This window comes from Cylas formicarius, unplaced genomic scaffold (assembly GCF_029955315.1).
Source record: "Cylas formicarius isolate icCylForm1 unplaced genomic scaffold, icCylForm1.1 PGA_scaffold_9__14_contigs__length_23061073, whole genome shotgun sequence".
In the NCBI taxonomy this organism is placed as follows: domain Eukaryota; kingdom Metazoa; phylum Arthropoda; class Insecta; order Coleoptera; family Brentidae; genus Cylas; species Cylas formicarius.
Genome location: NW_026844365.1, coordinates 3,501,924 through 3,523,502, shown reverse-complemented (window position 1 = coordinate 3,523,502; position 21,579 = coordinate 3,501,924). Strand labels below are relative to the sequence as shown.

At 36.1% G+C, this 21,579-nt stretch overlaps 1 protein-coding gene across 1 annotated transcript in view; it reads left to right on the top strand.

The window, feature by feature from the left end:
• Positions 1-20,707, top strand: part of LOC132706991 (roundabout homolog 2-like) — a 306,365-nt gene extending 285,658 nt beyond the window's left edge. Inside the window, exons 6-15 of the mRNA XM_060678593.1 lie at positions 707-923; positions 4,870-5,012; positions 7,641-7,851; positions 7,904-8,129; positions 9,865-10,082; positions 10,132-10,344; positions 10,395-10,656; positions 13,914-14,226; positions 17,377-17,591; positions 18,834-20,707. Of these exons, the coding sequence (XP_060534576.1) occupies positions 707-923; positions 4,870-5,012; positions 7,641-7,851; positions 7,904-8,129; positions 9,865-10,082; positions 10,132-10,344; positions 10,395-10,656; positions 13,914-14,226; positions 17,377-17,591; positions 18,834-18,963 (2,148 nt within the window). The 3' untranslated portion in view covers positions 18,964-20,707. The remainder of the gene's footprint in view (positions 1-706; positions 924-4,869; positions 5,013-7,640; positions 7,852-7,903; positions 8,130-9,864; positions 10,083-10,131; positions 10,345-10,394; positions 10,657-13,913; positions 14,227-17,376; positions 17,592-18,833) is intronic.
• The last annotated feature ends 872 nt before the right edge of the window (positions 20,708-21,579 follow it).

Sequence of the window (21,579 nt, the reverse complement as noted above, 5' to 3'; positions counted from 1 at the left end):
CAGAATACGTAGGAGAACTTTGTCCGTACACACCATCCAGCCTAAGAACACCATTGGACAATGCGTGAGTGGCTGTACAAAATGCCCTTGTTTTTTGTGCCTTTTGACCTTGAAGAAACGTCACGATTGAAGGAAAACAAAACCCGATCGACGAACCTTTAGTTTCGAGAGAAGAAATGTTACTTCCGGCTTGCATATCAAGCTGGGACTGATGAAGCAGATGGAAATTGTTTTGGGTCACATAAATTTCCTGGGAGTAGCAAGAAAAAAAAAAGACAAATTTGATGGTCCTCGAATAAACGTTCACGGTCCACAATCCACGACATCAAGGAACGAGACTAAATCTAACGCTTGGTGTTCATTTGTTTAAGAGGATAAAACTCATTTATGATTTATGATTTTTACTGAAGATATATGTTTCCTTTTTCTTTGTTCTTCTTTTACACAAATGAATAACATAACATAACTAACCATTTACGGAATTTGCTAACAAACCAGAAATTTATCGGTAACTTTTGTTTTCATGTTTAAGAGAATTATTGGTTTAACAGCAAGCCAGTAAACAACATAATCTCCTATAATCTTTGTTCTTTGGATTGGATTGCCATTCAAAGATTGATTGCTTGATTGTAACTCTTTAAACTGTCTGGACACTAATCCAGAAAATGAGTCAGCCTGGTAATTAAGTTTACTGAACTCTTTTCAGGTTACATCCGTGGCCGATCAACCCCCGCCGATCATCCAGATCGGACCGGCGAACCAAACCCTCCCGTTTCACAGTGACGTCACGTTACATTGCAAAGCCTCTAGTCCCGAAGGAAACCCGCCGATCACCAGATGGTTGAAGGACGGCAAACACCTGACAAAAGACAACCTGCCTGGTCGACTTACGCTGAACCCCGATGGAATATTGATCATAGACGGTAAGTTCAATACAATTACAATGTAGAGTGCAGGCAACTGATCAAGAACGATAGAAAAAGCATAGATACAGCGGCAATTAGCCTCCTTAAAAGAACCCGCAGAACATCAAGCATGTTGAACGTGTTAGAGAACGAAGGATGAGAGATGGGCAGGAAGTTTTGCATTACATACCACAGAACGAAAGTGGAAAGGAACAAACAGAGCAATCGATGAAGATCATCGGCAACACGTGACGTCATCCTTGGTGATACCTTCAACGTCAATTTACATCGCGGAGGAGTAAATTTTACATATTTCATTTGAAAAGGTCTAAGACAATGATTGTGCGTTTTGAAGCGAATAAAGAACTACGTGTCGTATTCTATGCCTGTCGTACTAATTAGGTACGTTTCGCAGCCAACTGGAAAATTCGTTATATAGGAACAAATTCGCCTTTGTTGTTCCCTAATGACACGCGCGTTACGAACAAAACGAAACTTCTGCAACGTCCGCCGTAATTCTAATCGAAGACGTTCATTAAAGTGCCGGTCTAAAAAATCCCGTTGCATAAAATGTGAAAGTCACTTGCGTTATGATTATACTCCGAGCATACCCGAGGACTGGGTTTTTCTCGCCTTCGAACCTGCGGCGTGTCGGTAGGCACGAACACAGGTTTTTAAATATCAAAATGTTAAACCGATTTACCAATTTGGGATCACAGTTAACTCGCTTGCTAGATTTAATTGTTTATACTCCCTAGCCCCATTTTTTAAATTCTTCTGTTCGACCAAAGTTAAACCAGAACCACAAATTGTCAAAAAACATAAGCCACGGAGGTTTAACTGTCCCAGGAATGAATCACCACAGACCGGCGTATATACGGTTGCCTATTCATAGCAGCAGACTGTACCAATGTGACATCAGAAACAACGGTTATTTGAACGAAATCAGTTAAGAATGATAAAAATAAACACTTTGTCATCATATAAAAGCAATTAAAACATCTTATCATAACAAATCACAGAAGAAGTAGAATAATAAACAGGGAACAATAGTTCTAGAAGCTGTAACAAATTTAAGACAAACACAAAAAAATATTTAACGTTAGATATTTTCCCCAAGTTTGCAACTCAACGAAAGGTATTTTCTTTTAGAGGAAGACTGTTGTCAAGAGAGAATCGTCGAATGCTGACATTTTATCGCCACGGACAACAACAATCCGTGAGTCCATCTGTGAGTTAACTAACATCGCCTAAACCCCATAGATGGCGCGACTAAAAATTATAATGTAGAAGACGCATCTTACAACAGTAGCAGCGAGATATGATCCAACTCACGGCTTACAGTTGGCATGAATTTGTTATGGATATGCTAAAAATGGTGGACTATTCAAACAAAGGCTCTTAGATCAAAAAATAGACTATAAGATTTATTATATAGATCATAATTGGAGGAAACGTCAGTATAAATATGGGATTTTGGGGAGGACGTAAATATTTATTAAAAACTGTGTACTGTGTTCCCATTGGGATTCCAATGCAAATATCTTCAATATGGTTCGAGTAATCGACAAACCTAGAGACCTATATCAATTATTAATGAAATTGGCTTAATCTATTGGTGATAAGATATGATACTAAATCGAAAATGCAAAACTGTAATGACGTGGTAAGTACTTGCTAGAAGTTACTAGCAGCTAGTTTGTGTGGGTTAGATCCAAAAAAAAAAATCTCGTTTTTTTTTATCCACCCTAATACTCATGTATGATAGACCTATTGAATAAGTTACAAAGTTTAAGTACCTTGGCTGCTGAATAACTGCAGACTTGAGTGTTGATATGGAAATAATCAACAGAATTGAACAAGCTAGGAAAACATTATTCAACATGAAAAAAAATAATGAGTAACCAGGGCCTCAATTTAAAACTGCGATAGCGCTTTATAAGAGGATTATTCCGTATTGATATATAGCGGCGAAACGTAGATCCTTAAAGCCAGAATGCTTCAAAAACTAGAAGCATTTGAAATTTGAGTTTTCAGATGATTATTAAAAATATCCTGAACGTCACATAAAATCAAAGCAAAGCATAATAAAGCGAAGCAGAGAAGTTATTAATAGAAAGAAAGATAGCATAAAATCGCGACATCAGTCGAAAAATATAATCTTGGCTGGAAAACATCAGAGACTGGACAAATCCGGACGCTCACTCGATATTTAGAACCGTCCAAAACCGACAAGAGTTTGCCTTTGGCAACACCAACTGATGGCTAGGCACCTTAAGAAGAAGAAGTGTTCTTAACATGATTAATTAATTAATATTTCGGGATTTTTTTAAACTAGTCCTGCCATCTGGCGACTAACGTTTTTAAAAGGAAGTTTGGAATTTTAAGGTTAGGTTTACTCAGTTAGGTTTTGGCGAAAGAGTGTTTGTGGTTTTTGTGATAAATTAAAAATATTTCGACGTGCGTGCAATAATTTTTTACAACTTTAGACGTGGCTAACTCAACAACAACGCATCGATGAACTTAATTCGACTTTTGGAGTTAAAGCACCATGTAGGACCACTTCAGTCGTGGTCGTAGTTTTCTTAAGGATGAATTTCGTGAAGGTCGTCCAAAATCTATGGTTGTCCAATAAAACATTGATGCACTTCGGAAGCTGACTTTGCACGATCGTCATGTGACTTACCATGAGACTGAGGTGTCTTTGGGAATTAGTGGGACCAGCATACATACAATTTTGCATGAAAATTTGACAGCTAAAAAAAATTCTTGCATTGAATTCTACACAATTTGACATCAGCTCAAAAAAAGACTTGTGTTGATCGGTCGAAGGAAATGCTAAAAAAACACGATCGCGGTGCTGAATCATGGATCTATGCATGTGAACCTGAAAGTAAGCAGCAGTCTTTCAGAATGAGATAAAGCGCACAAAAGTTGTTCGTGAGCAAAGCACCTCGAAACAAATGGTAGCCTGTTTTTTCAGGAAAACAGTCAATTCTGAATTGTACACAACCATTTGTTTGCAGAAAGTCTTCGAAGAAATTAAAAAAACCCCGACAACAATGCTAACTGTCACCGATCAGTGCAAACAACTTTTTGAACATTAAAAACGTTGATTTGATGAGCCATCCGCCATATAGTCCTGATTTGGCACCTAATGATTTCTTTTTATTCCCGTACATTAAGAATAAATTACGTGGGCAACGATTTTTGACACCAGAAAAAGCGAATTAGGGTGAATATTTTGAGAAACAATAAAGTTATATTTGTTTGTAGATTACAGTTTTTTATTGCAAATCCCGAAATATAAAAGGTAGCCCTCGTATCCAGTTAAAACAATAATTCCTTGTGACCCAGATTTTCTATTGTGTTTAACAAAACGGAGCGGAGCAAAGGAGCAAAAGAAGAGCGGTCTCAAACATTCAAAGAATGTATACTGCAAGAACGAGTTGAAAATTTTTGGAATTTAATTTTTAAACGGCCTTGGAGTGGCACTGGATACCGGAACTCCTTCCGTTTGGAATCCGTTCTTAATCTCAAAATTTTCTATGGACATCACTTCAAGAATGTTAGAAGAAGCAGATAGAACTGATATACCTAAGTAGTTAGTCATTCTATTTTTGTAGCTCTTTTTGTATGTGGGTGGGAATTTTCCTTCTAGAAGAAGATCCAGGAAAAGGTCAGCAACATGTTTTATTAAAGAGCTAATATCATCAGCAATTACGAATAATTTTGCTTTGCGATAGCTTTTTGAAATTTTAAAATGTAGCTTTGGTTAGTTTTTCTTTTAATTTTGAATGTATGGAGTAGTGACTATCTCATCATCTCCTATACTCCCATAGGAAGTGCTGTTTGAATTTTAAAAAAATGTTCTATTGTTGAATTGAAAGAATTAAAAATCAATCATATTAATAAAAACTTGATGAAATAAATGGAGCCTTATATATTAGCTTTTGGGTTTAAGATTTACAACTTGAAGATTCCGGTCTCTACACTTGTTCAGCGACTTCGGAAAGTGGTGAAAGCTCGTGGTCTGCATCATTGAACGTGGTCGAAGGATCGACAGTACCATTGCATCGCAGTCCCGACCCATCAACATTTCCTAAGGTGAGGTCAAAAATGCTGGTGCTTTTGCAAATGCTGCTAGAAAACATAAACATGTGGGGGGGTATACTCAAAAATATCTATTTGTACTGAATGGGGCCCCATCGTTCTTTCCGATTAAAATAGAGTATCCCAATTGTTTTGAATCATGTTTAGTGATGAGGCAAATAGATGGCGCTAGTGTATCGGTCACCGCTTAAAGCCCGTAAATTTTTAAGGAGACTTTCACTGACTTCACAAAACGTGTATTAAGTCGTTTTTGAATAAAGTTGCATTGCATGATTTTGAAGAGACTCGTGCGATATTATTTTTAGATTTACATTCACAGTAATTAATTTTTTGGCTATGACCACGGGGAAATCCATGGCTGCTAAAAACCAATGAGTCTAATTTTGCATAAATTACTGAGTGGAATTTAAAAATTTCAAAATGGTGTGTTATCTGCAAACAGGTTTCTAATTATTTGCCACGTTCAGTCCGTTATATGCAAGAGGAAAGTTCGCTACCCAAATTTGTCCATAAATGACATAACTGAGAAAGTAAATAACATTTTTATTCAAAAACGAATCCAACTGTCTAAATCATTCCAAGGTATAGTGCTGGTGAGTCAGTTTTTGTAGCAGGGCTTTGAAACTTGAGAATTCAATGTTTTTTGAACAAAATCGTGTATGAGCTTCGATTTCAAGAGTGTCGAACTTGTATACCGGGTGACACTTTACATTTTTATTTAACTTTTGGGGAAAAAAAAGTTCAATAGAAAAGTTGTGCAAAAATTATTTGCAGCATATATATTTATATGTGCAGGGTGTCGAAGAAATAACCCTCAGTTATATATTTTTAATGGAACACTCTATATATTATACGCTAAAATTCCTGAAGTTGTATACCGGGTGACCCTTTTGTATTTAATTTTTGGGGACGAAATCGATAAATTGAAAAGTTGTTCAAAATTTGCAATATATATTGTTATATGTACAGCGTGTTGAAGAAATCACCCACAGTTATACATTTGTAATGGAACACTCTGTATATTAAACTCTTTAGAATTAAGTTAAATTTTATATTTATGAAAATCATTGTTTTGCGTTCTAAGAATCCTACGGCCTACGACAGATGATACACTTTCCTTACATTAAAACTAGAATTTAATTGGAAGGATGTGCAAAAATCATTTGATTATATTTCTCGAAAATTCCCCAATAGTAATATGTCTCTTTAATGAAGTGTCATTAGTAAAAAGATATACTGATAAGGAAAAACTTAAATATTGGACATCAGATAAAATCACAGTGAAAAACAAATGAATTAAATGTATTAAATATAAAACGTATTAAAAATTGTGATTTAAGAGCCGTTGTTAGTGTCGAATATAATTTGACAAGTTCTTGTGAAGATTTTTACAATATTTTAAAAAATGACAACAGTCTACTGAATCAAATTCACTCAAATAAAAAATATGCCAAGGAATTAAACATTATACTTTTTTTTTTTGATAACCACCTTCAGAATTGCCTATCTAAAAATCTAGTCACTTTACCTATACTGAAATGTAACAGTTTTTGAGATATAGGCGCTTTTAACATAAAAGCAATGTTCAAAAATAATATTCTGAATTTACATCTTAGGTGGCTGTGGAGTAGATCGTCACCAGAAAACAAAATGTATAAGATTTAGCAAAAGTATGCGTCTTTATTATTATTCGCAAAGAGCCAAACAATGAATTTTGGAAGCGTTTATTAAACTACATAAGATGGATAGCCAGGCTCAAACTGTACGATTGCACGTTTCAGACAAAAAACGTTCATCGAAACGATGAAAAAAATCAAAAAACGTCACTTAACGATCACTATCTTCATCTCTTTCCAATGTTCTCTTCTTTCTGACTAAGCTCTTTCAGAATAAAATCTGCTTTTTGGTGACGACCTACTTCATAGCCACCTCAGATATAAGTTCTAGTATTTAGTATGTATTTAACCTTTTTTTTTTCAAACGTTAAATCAAAAAGTTAAATCGGGGGACATTATAAATGATCACTCGATATAGGGTTCGTACAACTGTCGTCCTAAAGCTTTGATTAGTTCAAATGTAACTTTAACTAAATTTAATGACTCTTTCGATGTTCTTTTGTTACAAATAAATAATTTCCGGTAGTTTATCTACGGGTTTAGGATCAATCGCGTGTTTTGATGGTGGTTTGACGTGTGATGATGACCTCACACGTCAGTAGATAAGTGAGTTGTTTTCAAAACTTAACACCCGATAAGTATTAAAAAATGGTAAGCATTTTTAGAAAAAGTAACCCAGAAGTTTTTTAAATGGTATTAGGGTAAAGAAGCCCAATTTGGACCACCTCTCAATTTTTCTTTTCTCTTCAATTTCAAGCAAATGTAAATATAGCAGAATAAAATACCAATTATATGTATTACCAAAAAGAAAACCCAATATTAAAAAAGTAATTATAAATCATATGTTTTCTGGAAAAATAAAATTTGTAGGCCAGTCCGGTCCAAATTAGAGAACTCTCCCCCTTGAAAAAAAAACTGACTGCGTGTTTTGAAGTAAATCATTGCGGAACGAACGGAAAAAAGTCATTTTTAATTCCATTTAGAAATCGTTATCCAATTATCGTAGGCACCTTCGGCACCGAGGATCCTCAACGCTACAGAGTCAAGCATCAGCCTCTCTTGGGACGCGGACGAATCGGACACCACCTTAGTCGGGTACACCGTCGAATATTGGAGTCCGGACCTGCAAACGGGTTGGGTAATTGCAGCGCACCGTGTCCAGACCCCTTACATGATAGTCAGGGAGCTGAAGCCCGACAGTTCCTACGTTTTTATAGGTCAGGCTTAATCGAGCCTCCGATGGTGTCCATTAACAACTGCCTGTTTTAGTCCGGGCTGAAAATGCGCACGGATTATCGCCAGCGAGTCCGGTGTCGAAGACTGCGAGAACTTTAGCCAATTCGCGATCTCTGCCGGGATCCGAGCTGGACACTGCCCGAGCAGCCCTGAGCACGAAGCTCATCGAGCTCCAAGACGCCAGGGCTCAGTCATCGAGCTCAGTCAGGCTCGTATGGCTACTAACTTCAGTCGACTACGTGGAAGGTTTCTACATCAGGTACCTCCTCCATTTGGGACGTTCATTTTGAAAGTGACTTAAGTCCATTTATCTTTAATTTGAAACACTTAAGATATACGTAAGATATATAGTTGACTTAAACGAGTTTAAGTGCGGACACGTACGAGTGACATGGGCGCGCGGCCTCTGAAGATGCCAAGTGATATTTTGGCGAAACGTCAGGCGAATGATCCTACTCCAGGGTCAAACAACGAACGGATGAACACCCGGATTAACGCCAATACACATAGTTCCATCCGTGAACGACTAAAACAAAACATATATTCTGCTTCTCGTCTCAACAGCAGCAGTTCAAGCCGAGTTCAGACGAGAAGCAGAACGACCCGACTTGAAAATGGCAAGTGAGATCTTGCCCGAACGTTGTCAGCAGAAGACTACCTCCACTTGGAGCCAGCCAGACCAGACGCAACTTGAAGCAAGCAGAATCGGCTAGAAATGCGTTAAAACAAGATCAAGAGCGAGTATCAATTAACCTCGCTCATTGAACAATATGAAAGATGGGGACGGAATGACCGCCGAGAATATATATATATATATATATATATATATATATATATATATATATATATATATATATATATATATATATATATATATATATATATATATATATATATATATATATATATATATATATATATATATATATATATATATATATATATATATATATATATATATATATATATATATATATTCTCGGCGGTCATTCCGTCCCCATCTTTCATATTGTTCAATGAGCGAGGTTAATTGATACTCGCTCTTGATCTTGTTTTAACGCATTTCTAGCCGATTCTGCTTGCTTCAAGTTTTTCCCGTTCTTCATGGTTTTCTGATGATTTGACTCTAAAGTTCACATCTTTAACATGTGTCTTTGCCTGGTTGATTTAAATGTAGATTAAAATCCTTTTTGAATATATTTCTATAAGTCCATTTTATTAACTGCTTTTGAATTATTTTCTTCACAGTGAAGCTCATAATTTTTTTTTATAGCCAGTTCAGAATGAAGATATTTTCTGTCGGAATTATGGTCCCTAGTATATTGGGATTCAAATTTCGGGAAACTGTTAATATGGTCTTGCTTTTGCTTGCTTCATCACATATTTTTCTCGACGATCCAGGCAAACGCCCACGTAAATCGTTGCCAACGTTTTTAGATTTTACACGTTTCAATCGTTCTTCGCTTATTTGAAAAGTATCTAAAAAGAATTTTTTACGCAAACTCTCATTCCTACATGAACTTTTTCCGTTTCTCTGACGTCTTCTTTTTACAACACTGCCTCCGGTCGCTTCGTACAGCACTGTATTTTGCTTACTAAAGTCTCCTAAGTTCCAAAACATTCCGAAAATACGCTCTCAAGCAGTCTCTTCGGCATTGGCAATCTTCATTTTGAAAAACTTTGGCAGGAATAATTTTTCCCGATTGTGTATCGTATCTTTTCCCTGAATTCCGTTTAATCTTACGAATTTTTTGAATCTAAGTACCTTTGTTGACATTGTCAATAAAAAAGTGGACTTAAGTCACTTTCAAAATTAAGACTTTCAGTATTTTTATTATTTTGAAAATGTACGTGATATAAAATTGTCAAATGTACTAAGTATATTTCATTGCCGATTTTTTTGACAGTTCAGCATAAATTATAAACGTCATAAGCCACTTTCAAAATAAACGGCTCATTTAATGTAGTAATAAATATTTATCCCTCTATTACAGATTTAGGGAACTTTCCGGAGGTTCCCATAACTACAACATTCTGACGGTGCTTAACATCGACACCACCTTCTATACCGTGACAAATTTAAAGAAATTCACCAAATACGAGTTCTTCATTTCGCCGTTTTACAAATCGGTCGAAGGGCAGCCGTCCAACTCCCGGATAGCTCAGACCTTGGAAGACGTGCCTTCCGCCCCCCCAGACTCCATTAGCGCAGGTGAGGTTACCTCCTTTGATGTATCAAATACCCATTCCTCATCGTTTAGGCGTATTCAACGATACCGCCGGCTGGGTAAGATGGTCGCCACCCCCGCCCCAGCACTGCAACGGCGTAATAATCGGCTACAAGGTACAGATCAAGGGGAATCTGATCAGGACGATGACCCTCAACGCCAGCACCACCTCTATTTTGATTAGCAATCTCACCACGGGCGGGTTATACAACGCTAAGGTGGCAGCACTGACGATTGCCGGCCAAGGTATGTCCTTTTCCGATTTGACTAGTTCCTTTTTGACCATATGCGTTTAGGACCGTACTCGAATCCCATTCCGTTACTCACGGCACCAAGAACGCAGAGTCCTCGAGCGTTGGGACCCTTAGTTCCCCTGGTTCGGCAGACTTGGTTCGTAGTGGTTCTCGCGGTTTTGGTGGTTGCCCTTTTGAGCGGAACCGGCGGCCTTCTCTACATAAAAAAGAGACAGTCGATGGCCAAGCAGCTGGGGCACCTTAACGTGCCTGTCGTGAACGCCTCCCAACTCAATGCCAAGGAAAGTTTGTGGATAGATAGAGGGTAAGTTTTTCCATCATTGGAAAACCAATGAACCAATGGCTAGAGTCGTACGAGATTCTGATCCGATTAGTGGTAGGCTCGGACGGAGAATTAAGGTCTCTGTTATCAATATTATTCGAACTTATACAGTGTGTCCAATGTGAGGATAGGATAGCATTAATATACATTTTTTGAAAAATGTATATTAAACTTAACTTAAATCTGCCGGCAAAGTGATGCCAGCGTAGATCATTTCTGAGAAATTCAAGAAAATATTTTCTATTTTTGTCTGTTATATGACGACATAGAAAACAAAAAGAATTTGTTCATTTATTTTCGAGATACTCCACGGGTTGTGGAAGTTTATTAAAAAAAAAAACTAAATTTCTTTACTTACTAATTACATTGGGATAACTTGGAACCACCTTCTAATTTACGAAATGTAATTCAATAATCAATACATATTGGTGTTAATAGTAATAATTGCAAAAGAAATTCTAACAAATGACCATTATTGTCTAACTAAAGTTCAACTGTCAATAACGACATGTATTTTGTCAAAGCCCCATATTGTTATAGCAATAGCTCAACTGTCAAAATTTTTATTTTAATTGGACCGCATAAACTTTTGCGATTTCCACACACTTAACTCGTTTAAACACGTCTTGGTATATTTTGGGAAAATGCTACCATTAAAATGCCGCATCTTATTGGCGATCTGTCAGCGGACATATGGGTTGCTCAATACCGCACTCAATGATAAAAACGTCACTCTCGAGCTCGCGCATGCGCATGTTGAATGGACCTTCTCAATTTTTTTTTTCATAGTTGCCTCGTAAGTTCCTGTATTATCGGCATAGCCTCAATATCTCTAGTCGCTATATGGCACACCAGAAGAAAAAATCAAATTTTGCTTTTGCGACGATAAAAGCATTGCTTACGATCTGTCTGATAATAACAACAATTTTTAAACTTTTGAAAGTTGATTTCGATATGACATTTGATTCTATACAATTTAGGCCTCCTAACTTTAAATCTGATAAGCATTTTCCTGATATCACGCAAGGTCTTGTTGTCAGCATCAAAAGAATTAATAAATGAAAATCTCGCGTGATTAAAACATTAAATCTGAATTGAAAAATCTAAATTGATTAGCAAAGTCTCAAAGCATAGTTAAGTCCATTTATTTTGGGAAGATCTCTGCCTCATGGCCGAAAAACTTCGCATCCTGGATTTTCTTGTATATTCCATTGCAAGATTGTCCTTTTTTAACGACCAAGATTTTCGGGAAAGAAGTCCAGACGCGAGTGTAAAAACTGTAGTTTTATACTCATATTGAATCCCGTTGCCCTAAATGTCTCTGTCTTTGTAATTTGGATATTTGTTGTTTCCTAGAAAACCATTTATGGTATCAGTTTTCAATTTTCCACATACGTAGTTAAAACATGCTCCATTTTTATTAAAAGTTTTAATATACTGCTCAGTCCTAATTTAATATTCAACGGCTGTCTATTTCCGCTGTGAAACTCACACAAAAAACTTGGGTACTTCGTATATGCTGGCCTAATAAAAGTAACACAATTTTTAAGTCACCACAAATCATAGAACTATGACCCTCGCATTTGATTTTCCCAAGCAGTAAGTTCAGAAGGAAGAAGATGTGAATTCATGCAAAATGTATGTGCGACTGGCGTAACAATTTTGAGAATGTTATGTAATGTTCCTATTTTTAAAATAATAAATATGACGTCTTAAATATTAATTCAAAAATTTCTAAATTCCAGAAATACCAAATCCCAAAATCGCCTGTGTAATGGATTCATTACAACAATGGCGTGTAGATTACTCATAAACTGAATACTAGGTATTACACACAAACACAAACTATTAACATACCATCGATTTTTGAGCTGGTATTTCAGACCAAAATGGGATTTCGAGGTAATATCCCAAAAGCTTGCAAAATTTTGCCTAAAGCGGTTTCTAAGGATAAGAAATCTGAAACCGAAACTACTTTTTGAAAATATCGACATTTTTTGATGATTTATGATTTTATTTATTCTGTTTTTCCAAATATCCCCCGCACCCTGTATAGTAAACGAAAGCTGTAAATACGAAAATTGTAGCTCTTGGCACAGTTCATAATACCTTTTAAACCAAATTTTCCTATCTTTTACAGTTTCTCATTTGCTTCTAATATACCCATGAAAACGGCAATTTTCAGGGTCTTTTAGTTTTTGGATCATAACCGATACACCCTGTACATAATCGAACAGAATTAGAGATAAAAAGCCCTGGATCTCCCACATTTCCTGGTAGATGAAGTTTTCCAATACCAATATTTATTTGAAACAAGACCGCACACCGTACTTCTTAATAGTAAGTGACGTCATCGCGTCTAAATTGAGCGCGATTTTCACATGGATTTTTTCAAATATCTCGAGCAGCGTGTGTGATACAAGAAAACCGTAAATACAAAAATTGTAGTTCTCGATGTGGACTATAACACTGTTTAAACCAATTGACTCTATTTTTGACAAATTTTGGTTTACAGCTAATAATTTAATTGCATAGATTTTTGTCCATAAAAATAGCCCTTATGAAGCCACTGTAGTGACGCTGTTTCGTCGATGAATTTGTGTTTGAGGGTATTTACCATGAAGTGCCTTTTTCTTCTAAGTTTGTATTTCCTGATGTAGTGTCGATGTTGTATCGGTTGCTATTGGGATACCTAAGTTGAGTGGTGTGAAGTTTTTATCAGCTTTTCTTATAGACTAGACTGTGGATCCTAGTAATTTCGCACTAATTTTAGAGGCCTGGTTTCTGCAAATTTTGTTTATACTTAGAAGGCCACTTTCTTTTCTAGGGATAGAAAACCGCGATGGCAAGTTATTCTATCTAAGCCTTCGATGACTTTTTTACCGATTAGTTTGGTGTTCGACACTTTTATTGTATTTTTCAGTGAACTGCTGCTTAAGTTGGGCAGAACCGGGTTCTAGGTCTGCGACGCCTTCGAAAGATTCTTCTCCTTCCCCTGATGGTTCAAGTTTTCCTTTCTTGATTCCTATTGTTGCGCACTGATCCGATCCAAATGACATCGTAATATCGTCACGGTATCAAATATGAGTGATTTACCTTCACAATAAGAGCACTATCTTCATTTTTTTGCAAGTATTTTCTCATTTTTGAAACCAATGAGATAATGACTTTTACACTATCGTTGAATCACCCTGTACTTCTCGCTTACTTCAACTCAATGGTCCTGTATTTTATGCCAGCTGGAAGTCCACCGACTGCGACAAGGATTCTTCCATTCCGCTCGCACAACCCGCCGATTACGCAGAAGTGGACACAAAAAATCTATCTACATTCTATAACTGCAAGAAAACGTTGGACAGTCCAACACCATACGCTACGACAATGCTGCTTCCTCCGCCGAGTTGGTCGGAAATCATACCGCCGCCTCCGGACCATCCGCCGCCGGACTGTCCCCGCGAAACGCCCCCGTGCCCGCCTCCCAGAGGCGGCGGCAGCAATTGCAGCAGCAACTACGCTTGTTACGCTGTGCACTTGCCGAACCAGTGCACCAAGGTAAGAGGTTAGACCGATAGATGACTGACTAGTATACAATAACATTGTAGTCATACAGGAAAAAAGTTAGATTTATATGTATAGATAGATAGATACATAGATAGATTCATTTATTGACTATGTTTCGTACAAAAGGGATGTACAATTGTAGCAAGTCAGAAGTGATATTCAAGTGCAATAAAAGCAAATTAATAAATAACATAAAAACACACATCTAATACAAACAAAATTAGACAGTACTATACAGTTTTATAGCGCATCGATACCAGTGACCGTGTCAATGTATGCTCGCAGGGAGTAAAAGAAATGACGTTGCAGGAATTCTTTAATAATATGTTTAAATTTTCTATTGCTCATCTTTTTCACGGTACCTGGCAAAACATTTTACAATTTCAGGTTCAATGAGTTGTTCTCAAACTTCCTCAGTCTAAACCTAGGCCGTCTAAGGAGATCCCCCGAACGAGTTGAATAGGCATGGCAATCGGAATTAGCGCTAAAGTTTCCTTTCGTTCTCTGTATCTCTAATAACTGGTAGTAGATATAGATGCAAGGAAGGGGCATCACTTTGAATTTTTTAAAATAAGATTGACAATGGTCCCTATATTTCTGCATTCTAAAAATCTCCACAGCAGCTGAGGAATCACCCCACAGTACCGTGCCATAGCATAAGTGTGAATGCAACAAAGAAAAATAGACCATAAGCAGAGTCCTTGTTCCTATCAGGCTTCTCAGTCGTCGAAGAACGAATATGTTGCTGGACAATCTATTTTTCAGGTCTGAGATATGTTGTTTCCAATTTAGACTATCATCGATCCTAAGGCCAAGCAACTTGACGGACTGTCCACCATTTACCAAGCAATTGGAGGAAAACACAATACTCTGGGTCTTGTCTAAATTTAATTTAAAATAATTATTTTCGAACCAGACATTAGCCCTGTCCTCCAACATGCCAACCCTAACGGACAACTCCTCGATACTCTTAGCAGATGTAGTGAAGGATGTATCGTCGGCAAACATCACGCACTGATTGGGGGCCAAGAAATGATAAAGGTCATTTATGTAGATTGTAAATAGTAGCGGGCCCAGGACGGAACCCTGGGGCACCCCGCTTACTACTGATTCAAGTGATGAACGGTTATCCTGGTATTCTACAAACTGCTGTCGGCCCTGCAAGACCTGCAAGACCTCGTATACCATATCTGTATAGCTTTTTAATAAGAAGCTGGTGAGAAACACAGTCGAAGGCCCTGGAGAGATCACTCAAGGTCAAACCAACTAATTCACCTCAACCATCCCACTCACAACTTTAGACACTGCTTGGATCGTCGAACACCCTCCCCTAAATCCAAACTGACCAGCACAAAGACATTCGATCTTATTAATATAAGAAGTTAGCTGATCTTTTTGTAATATCTCAAAAACTTTTCCGAACAAAGGCACGATTGAAATCGGCCTGTAGTTGTTAGCATCATTTATATCACCTGCCTTATGGATTGGAACTACTCTCGAAATCTTAAACAGCGACGGATAGATAGATAGGATAGATTCATATAGCACAAAACAAACATTAAATCACACACACTGTTCAACGTGCTCCAAACCAACTCATGGTCGATGCTTTCTTCCAAACAAAAATCACTTACTAATCACTTACTCAACAAGAGTTTAGAAAAAAATGTAGGTGGAGCCGTAATTATTCTGCGCTTAGAGTGTTCATTAAATGTTCAGTTTCTATTGAATAATAGTGCCTTCTTTGGCATCCTAAATATATTTTTTGATGAATTTTTGCAGGTAATGCAGATGCATTCTGATTGATTTTACAAATGGGATTTCTTCCTCTTTGCTTTGGTGTCTAAATAGTGGATTTGGTGGATAGTGGTCAAAATAAAAACAAATATATTTTGTTTATTCTGATATTCTTGTTAGCTCAAGGCTTTTCCGATTGAAAGCAGATAAAGTTTCTTATCAGCGGACACAGATTTATGCCCTGTGATTGTCAGTTTTGGTTAGTTTTATTTTTTTTAATAGCTACATCGGTTTCCGTTAGTATTAGTTTTAAATGAATATTGTCCACAATTTCGGTATCCGCCATCATGTATAGACAAGAATCATTTACGTGTATAATAAAAAGGAGGGGTCCCAAAAAGGAGCCCTGTGGCACTCCAAATTTAACACAAGCCAGATTAATATTATTTATGGCCACAAATTGTTGTCTTTCAGATAAATAGGACTTTAACAGAAACAGAAGCAGTCCAGAGATTTTGGGAGGTTGTTTTTCAATGTTGATGTTACTTTAGAGACTTTAAAAATACTTCATTGTTACAGAAAATACTTCTTCTGGGACTGTTTTTTTTTTAATTTTATAGAAAATTATCAACTTTTCAACAAGACATTGTCTATCTGGGTCTTCTTCTACATCGCATATTATTTTTAAAGTGAGTGAGTCTTCTTTTTGTTTTTAGTTCGGCGGAAAACTAATGAACATGTAGCTCACCAGTGTCACCCTTTTTTAGAGAAAAGCTATTCAAAGTACTAACCGTGCTACTTTAGTGTCAATATTTTGAAAGTTGAACTGTTACCATTCTGATTCAAGCAAGTTTTATCAAAACCATCTTGGTATACCGTCTTCTCCATACGTCTGGGGCTCTAGCTCCTGTATTGCCACAGATTATCATTTGTGGTCAGATCAGCAGCACTAATCTCCAAGCTAGATATAAGATTATAATTATGCAAAATACTACGTAGAAAACTTCATCCATACCTCTTTAATAAAGTAGGCTATCGTTGTGACGTACATAACCTTAATATTGGATTTAAGGAAAAGATCGTTGAATATGAGTTATAACTTATAAAATGGGATTTATGGGCCTTTGTTTTCTCTATCTCTTTTCTCTGGTTAGATGGAACAGTGTTGCCTTCCTAGTGCCTCGCACAAAACTACCTCCAAATTATCTAGAAACTCGTAAAAATCAAAGCTACACAAAATTCAGATGTAAATAATTTATTATATTCTCTTAAGCACACATTCGACCTTGCTGAGGCACTGCACGTTGGTATGACACCAGCTAATAATGTTATTTGCGTCAATAACCTGATAATTGTTACAAAGACTTTCAAGTTGGATGTGGACGTAGAAAATTACAATTTCAGGGATTACAATTCCCGAGAACGCGTTCCTGTAATAATTGCTCGCTGGCTAGTGGCAGCAGTTCAGGTCAAAGGTCGGGGGGCGGCCACAGCAGGGGCGGAGGCCACTGTTCCTCATCGTCGGTCCATCCTCAGCACTGTGATACTAAGGTTTGGTTTAACCAGCACGCCGGCAACTGGGACGACGTAGCTGCCGACGCTGATTGCGAAATGGACAGGTAACATAATTCCAATTTCCAATTTATGTAGCGAGTCGTGGTACATTTTTCATGTAAGCTATTATTGGTGTCCTAGCACAGCGTGTTTTCTAACCATTTTACATGTAATGGATATACAGGGTGGTCTATTTAGAATGTTCTTATACACTTAGGAAAAAAAGTATTTGAACCTATGCATATATTTTATTTATACTATTTTTATGTATACAGGGTGTTCGGTTGTAACAATACAGTAACCAACTTCTTTTTTTAATGAACTGCTATGAATATTTTTAAAAATTCTTATTATCCGCCTGATTTTGAGTATTTTTGTCATTACAAAGCAAACGAAATTTTGAGTAGTTTTTGAGAAAAATTAACTTCATATTTAATGCTTCGACCTGTCTACTGCGACAATAAATTACACAGGGTGGTCACCAATTACCATGAAAAAATGTTTTTTGCAATTAAAAAAACACCCGCGTGGTTATATTAGGTTTGGGATTTAATTCTGTACCATTTCATAAATATATACGACTATATGACGACTCTGATAGTGAAACAGAATTCGATTTAGATATTTGGAATAAAACTATAATTATGTATAGATATTAATGTCATTGTTTTTTCTTCGTGTAGTGTTAATTAAAATTTTTGGTATTACCCAAACCGTTGGTAATTTGGTAATATATAGAGTGTTCCTCTGCAACCACACTTATATTTCTGATTCTGATTACTGGACGCTTTTCATTGACTCATAGAAAGAGAAGCCTCAAAGTTGCTCTTTCGCAATGCAATGCTGCTTGCGAAAATCAATTACAAGGACTATAGTTCGATGATTTGTGGTGACTTAAAAATTGTGGGACGTCTACTAGGTCAGAGCAGTCAGGATATACGAATTACCCTGTTTCTTGTGCGAGTGGGATAGTAGAAACAGACAGCAACATTGCTCCGTCATTAAACAATATTCATCATGATAATCTTATTAAATATATGGATGCAAAATTAAAGGAAGAATTTTTTGTGAATACCATGACCGAATCTGAAAAAGTTGCATGGGTTTCATATGCTGATGTGATAAAGGGTTTTCAGGACATGAAATGTTGCAATGATAGCAGATTGCTGCTGATCATTAAAAAGAGACAATTCGAGCAAAAAACAACAGAAAAAATCACTAAACGAAGTTCTTCGGAAAGGAAAAAATTTACCAACTATTTTTTTTAAATTCTGTGTTATTATAGAGAAATTATTCTTTTTCTGCAGGCATTCTTGCTCCAGCAGTCACGACACCACCTGTTCCTGTTCCGAATCGTCTTGCCTGTACGCAGAAGCGATAACCGCCGGTAGATCTCCAGCTCCGGTTCCCCACTGCTATAGCAAAAGAACTAAATGAAAAATGCTTAGTTTTTCGGATGTGGGGCGCTACTAGCGAATTCGTGAAACTCTGCCCGTGTGCGTGTTATTAGTGTCAATTAGTGGGCGGACGTGTCGCGGGAACAACCGAAATATTATTGCGACACAAACGAAAAAAAGTCGTAGAGCCAGCGTTTTTGGATCTCTGGTAATAGATCTGCGTGATCAATTGGCGAATTGCTTTCGTTTGGGCACTTTTAAATATTCTGAAATTACAAAGAGCAGCCAGACAACGGAACCCAATTGAACTAAGTGCTGAATGAAACAATGAACATTTGAAACTAACAAAGATACATGTTAATGTTGATCACTTTTGTATCTCCCCTTCCGTACCGGAGCAGTATATCCCACTTTTGTATATGTTTTTTTTTTAATTATTTGAGTGGGCTTGTTATTAGCATTTCAATAATGTGCAACACATAATACCTATTTTAAATACGAAGTTTTTCTTTTTTATGAATAGAGTATATAGAGACTTTTTCATATAAATGGCATGACTTTACAAAAATGTTTACTTATGTTTACATATTTTTGTAAAGCTCAAAATAAGCCTAAAGAAATTATTTTAAAAAAGGATGTTCAATTGAAAAACAGACACAAGTTTGCCTTGTCTATGAAAATTGGCGAGTTTCGGCATCTTAATGAAAAAAAAACTACGCAGATCAGTTTTTGTCTATCTGTATCTGAAACTTGATGAAAAAATTGCCTGAGTTCTTGAAAGCGGCAACATACTAGCCGTAAAACCATCAAAACGTACTTACAATGTTGAGTTTTTCAATTCATTCTATATTCTATCCAGAACATGATTTTCCATTTTGTGGTGTCTACAGGCTTGTCCAATTCTGTTATGTTCTGTTTACACAAATTGTCACTGCACCTTCGAATAGACCACTTTAAATAGTATGAGGAAATTTTAACTGTGGTGGCCAAATGTCATCCGAACTTAACCAGGATATTATACAAAATAGCAAAATTATGGTTATATGAAACAGCAGACTATCTATGATTAAGAGGTGGAAAATTCTAAAGGACTTTAATAAAATGCGCGATTACTTTTTTGCTGTAAAGATCGCTTAAAATGCATATTCGCCAGAAGTGGCAGCAGATATTCTGTTCATTCCGCACAACCCTAACCTAACAACCACAAAGTTTTATGAGTACAAGACTCACCAATCTACTAGAGAACTCTTTTACTGAGAAAGCGTTCTGACTGTACACTGAGAACAAACTTCAATTTTTTTGACATCTCAAAATGTCATTTAACCAGTTGCACTCATCGAATTAAGAGGTTAGAATTCACTGTTTTGGTTGTTTGTGGACAGTTTATACAAAAATTTGAAGAAAGTAGGTGGCGAGGCAAGCCTCGGGTAAAAAATTGGAGTTTACAATTAGTTTTAAAAAAAGTTTAGTAAAATGTACACGCATTTTCGAGAAATTATCATTCTTAAACTAGTAGGAAATGTGGATCAGAGTGAGGCTAAAAAACTATGCGAAACAAAAACTAACCAAGATGAACGATGACAAGAGAAAACCAAAAATAGGCAGTGCGTCTCTGCTGGTAGAACCCAAACATAATTAATGTTACTATTTACAAAACTTTCGTTTATACGTTTCGTAAATAGTATTACAGTCGCCTGTGGAAGTTTCTTTGAAAAAACGAATATGTCATTCAAAAAACTGAAATTGTTGCCAAAAAACCTTTTTAAAGGCACCAATTTTACTCATATATAATATATATATATATATATATATATATATATATATATATATATATATATATATATATATATATATATATATATATATATATATATATATATATATATATATATATATATATATATATATATATATATATATATATATATATATATATATATATATATATATATATATATATATATATATATATATATATATATATATATATATATATATATATATATATACATGGATTCTTACACACCTAAGTAAACAAACATCTCTCATTTGCCCATAGATGCTGCCATTTCACTCAACTGTGACAAGTGAGAAAAATGTGTTAAACTAATTTTTTTTATTTATTTATTTTTATCAAGAACTGCAAACTGCTTTTAAATAAAACTAATTCCCATAAATCTCTCCTGTGTAAAGTTAGCCATTTTTCAGCTCGTTTTTTGGAGTCAAGGTCAAAACAATCAAATAATATACGTAATAGTTCACTAGCAGTACAGTAAGTAGTGTAGTTGTAGAGTTGTTGTGAACGGAAAAGAAAAAATCCTTTTTTCAAACACGAACGTTGTGATATGTTAGTTTTTTGATTATTAGTCATACCCTTCTGGTCTGATTGTGGTTTTCTGCTGGTCTCGGATCAGAAGTTTAGTAGAAATTGTACATGTTCCTGTATATAGCAAGTATTGACTAGTATCGTTTCCCCAAGGCAATACTAGAATATCGACTGATTTCAACTAGCAATGTAATCTGCAATATCGGCGCTCTAGTAATACTATTTTGTATTTTCTAATAGTTACGTAATGGAATTATTTCTATTTTCTGTAAATTTGTATATATCGATTGTTTGTTACGGATCACGGATCTTGTAAAAGTATTTGTACGA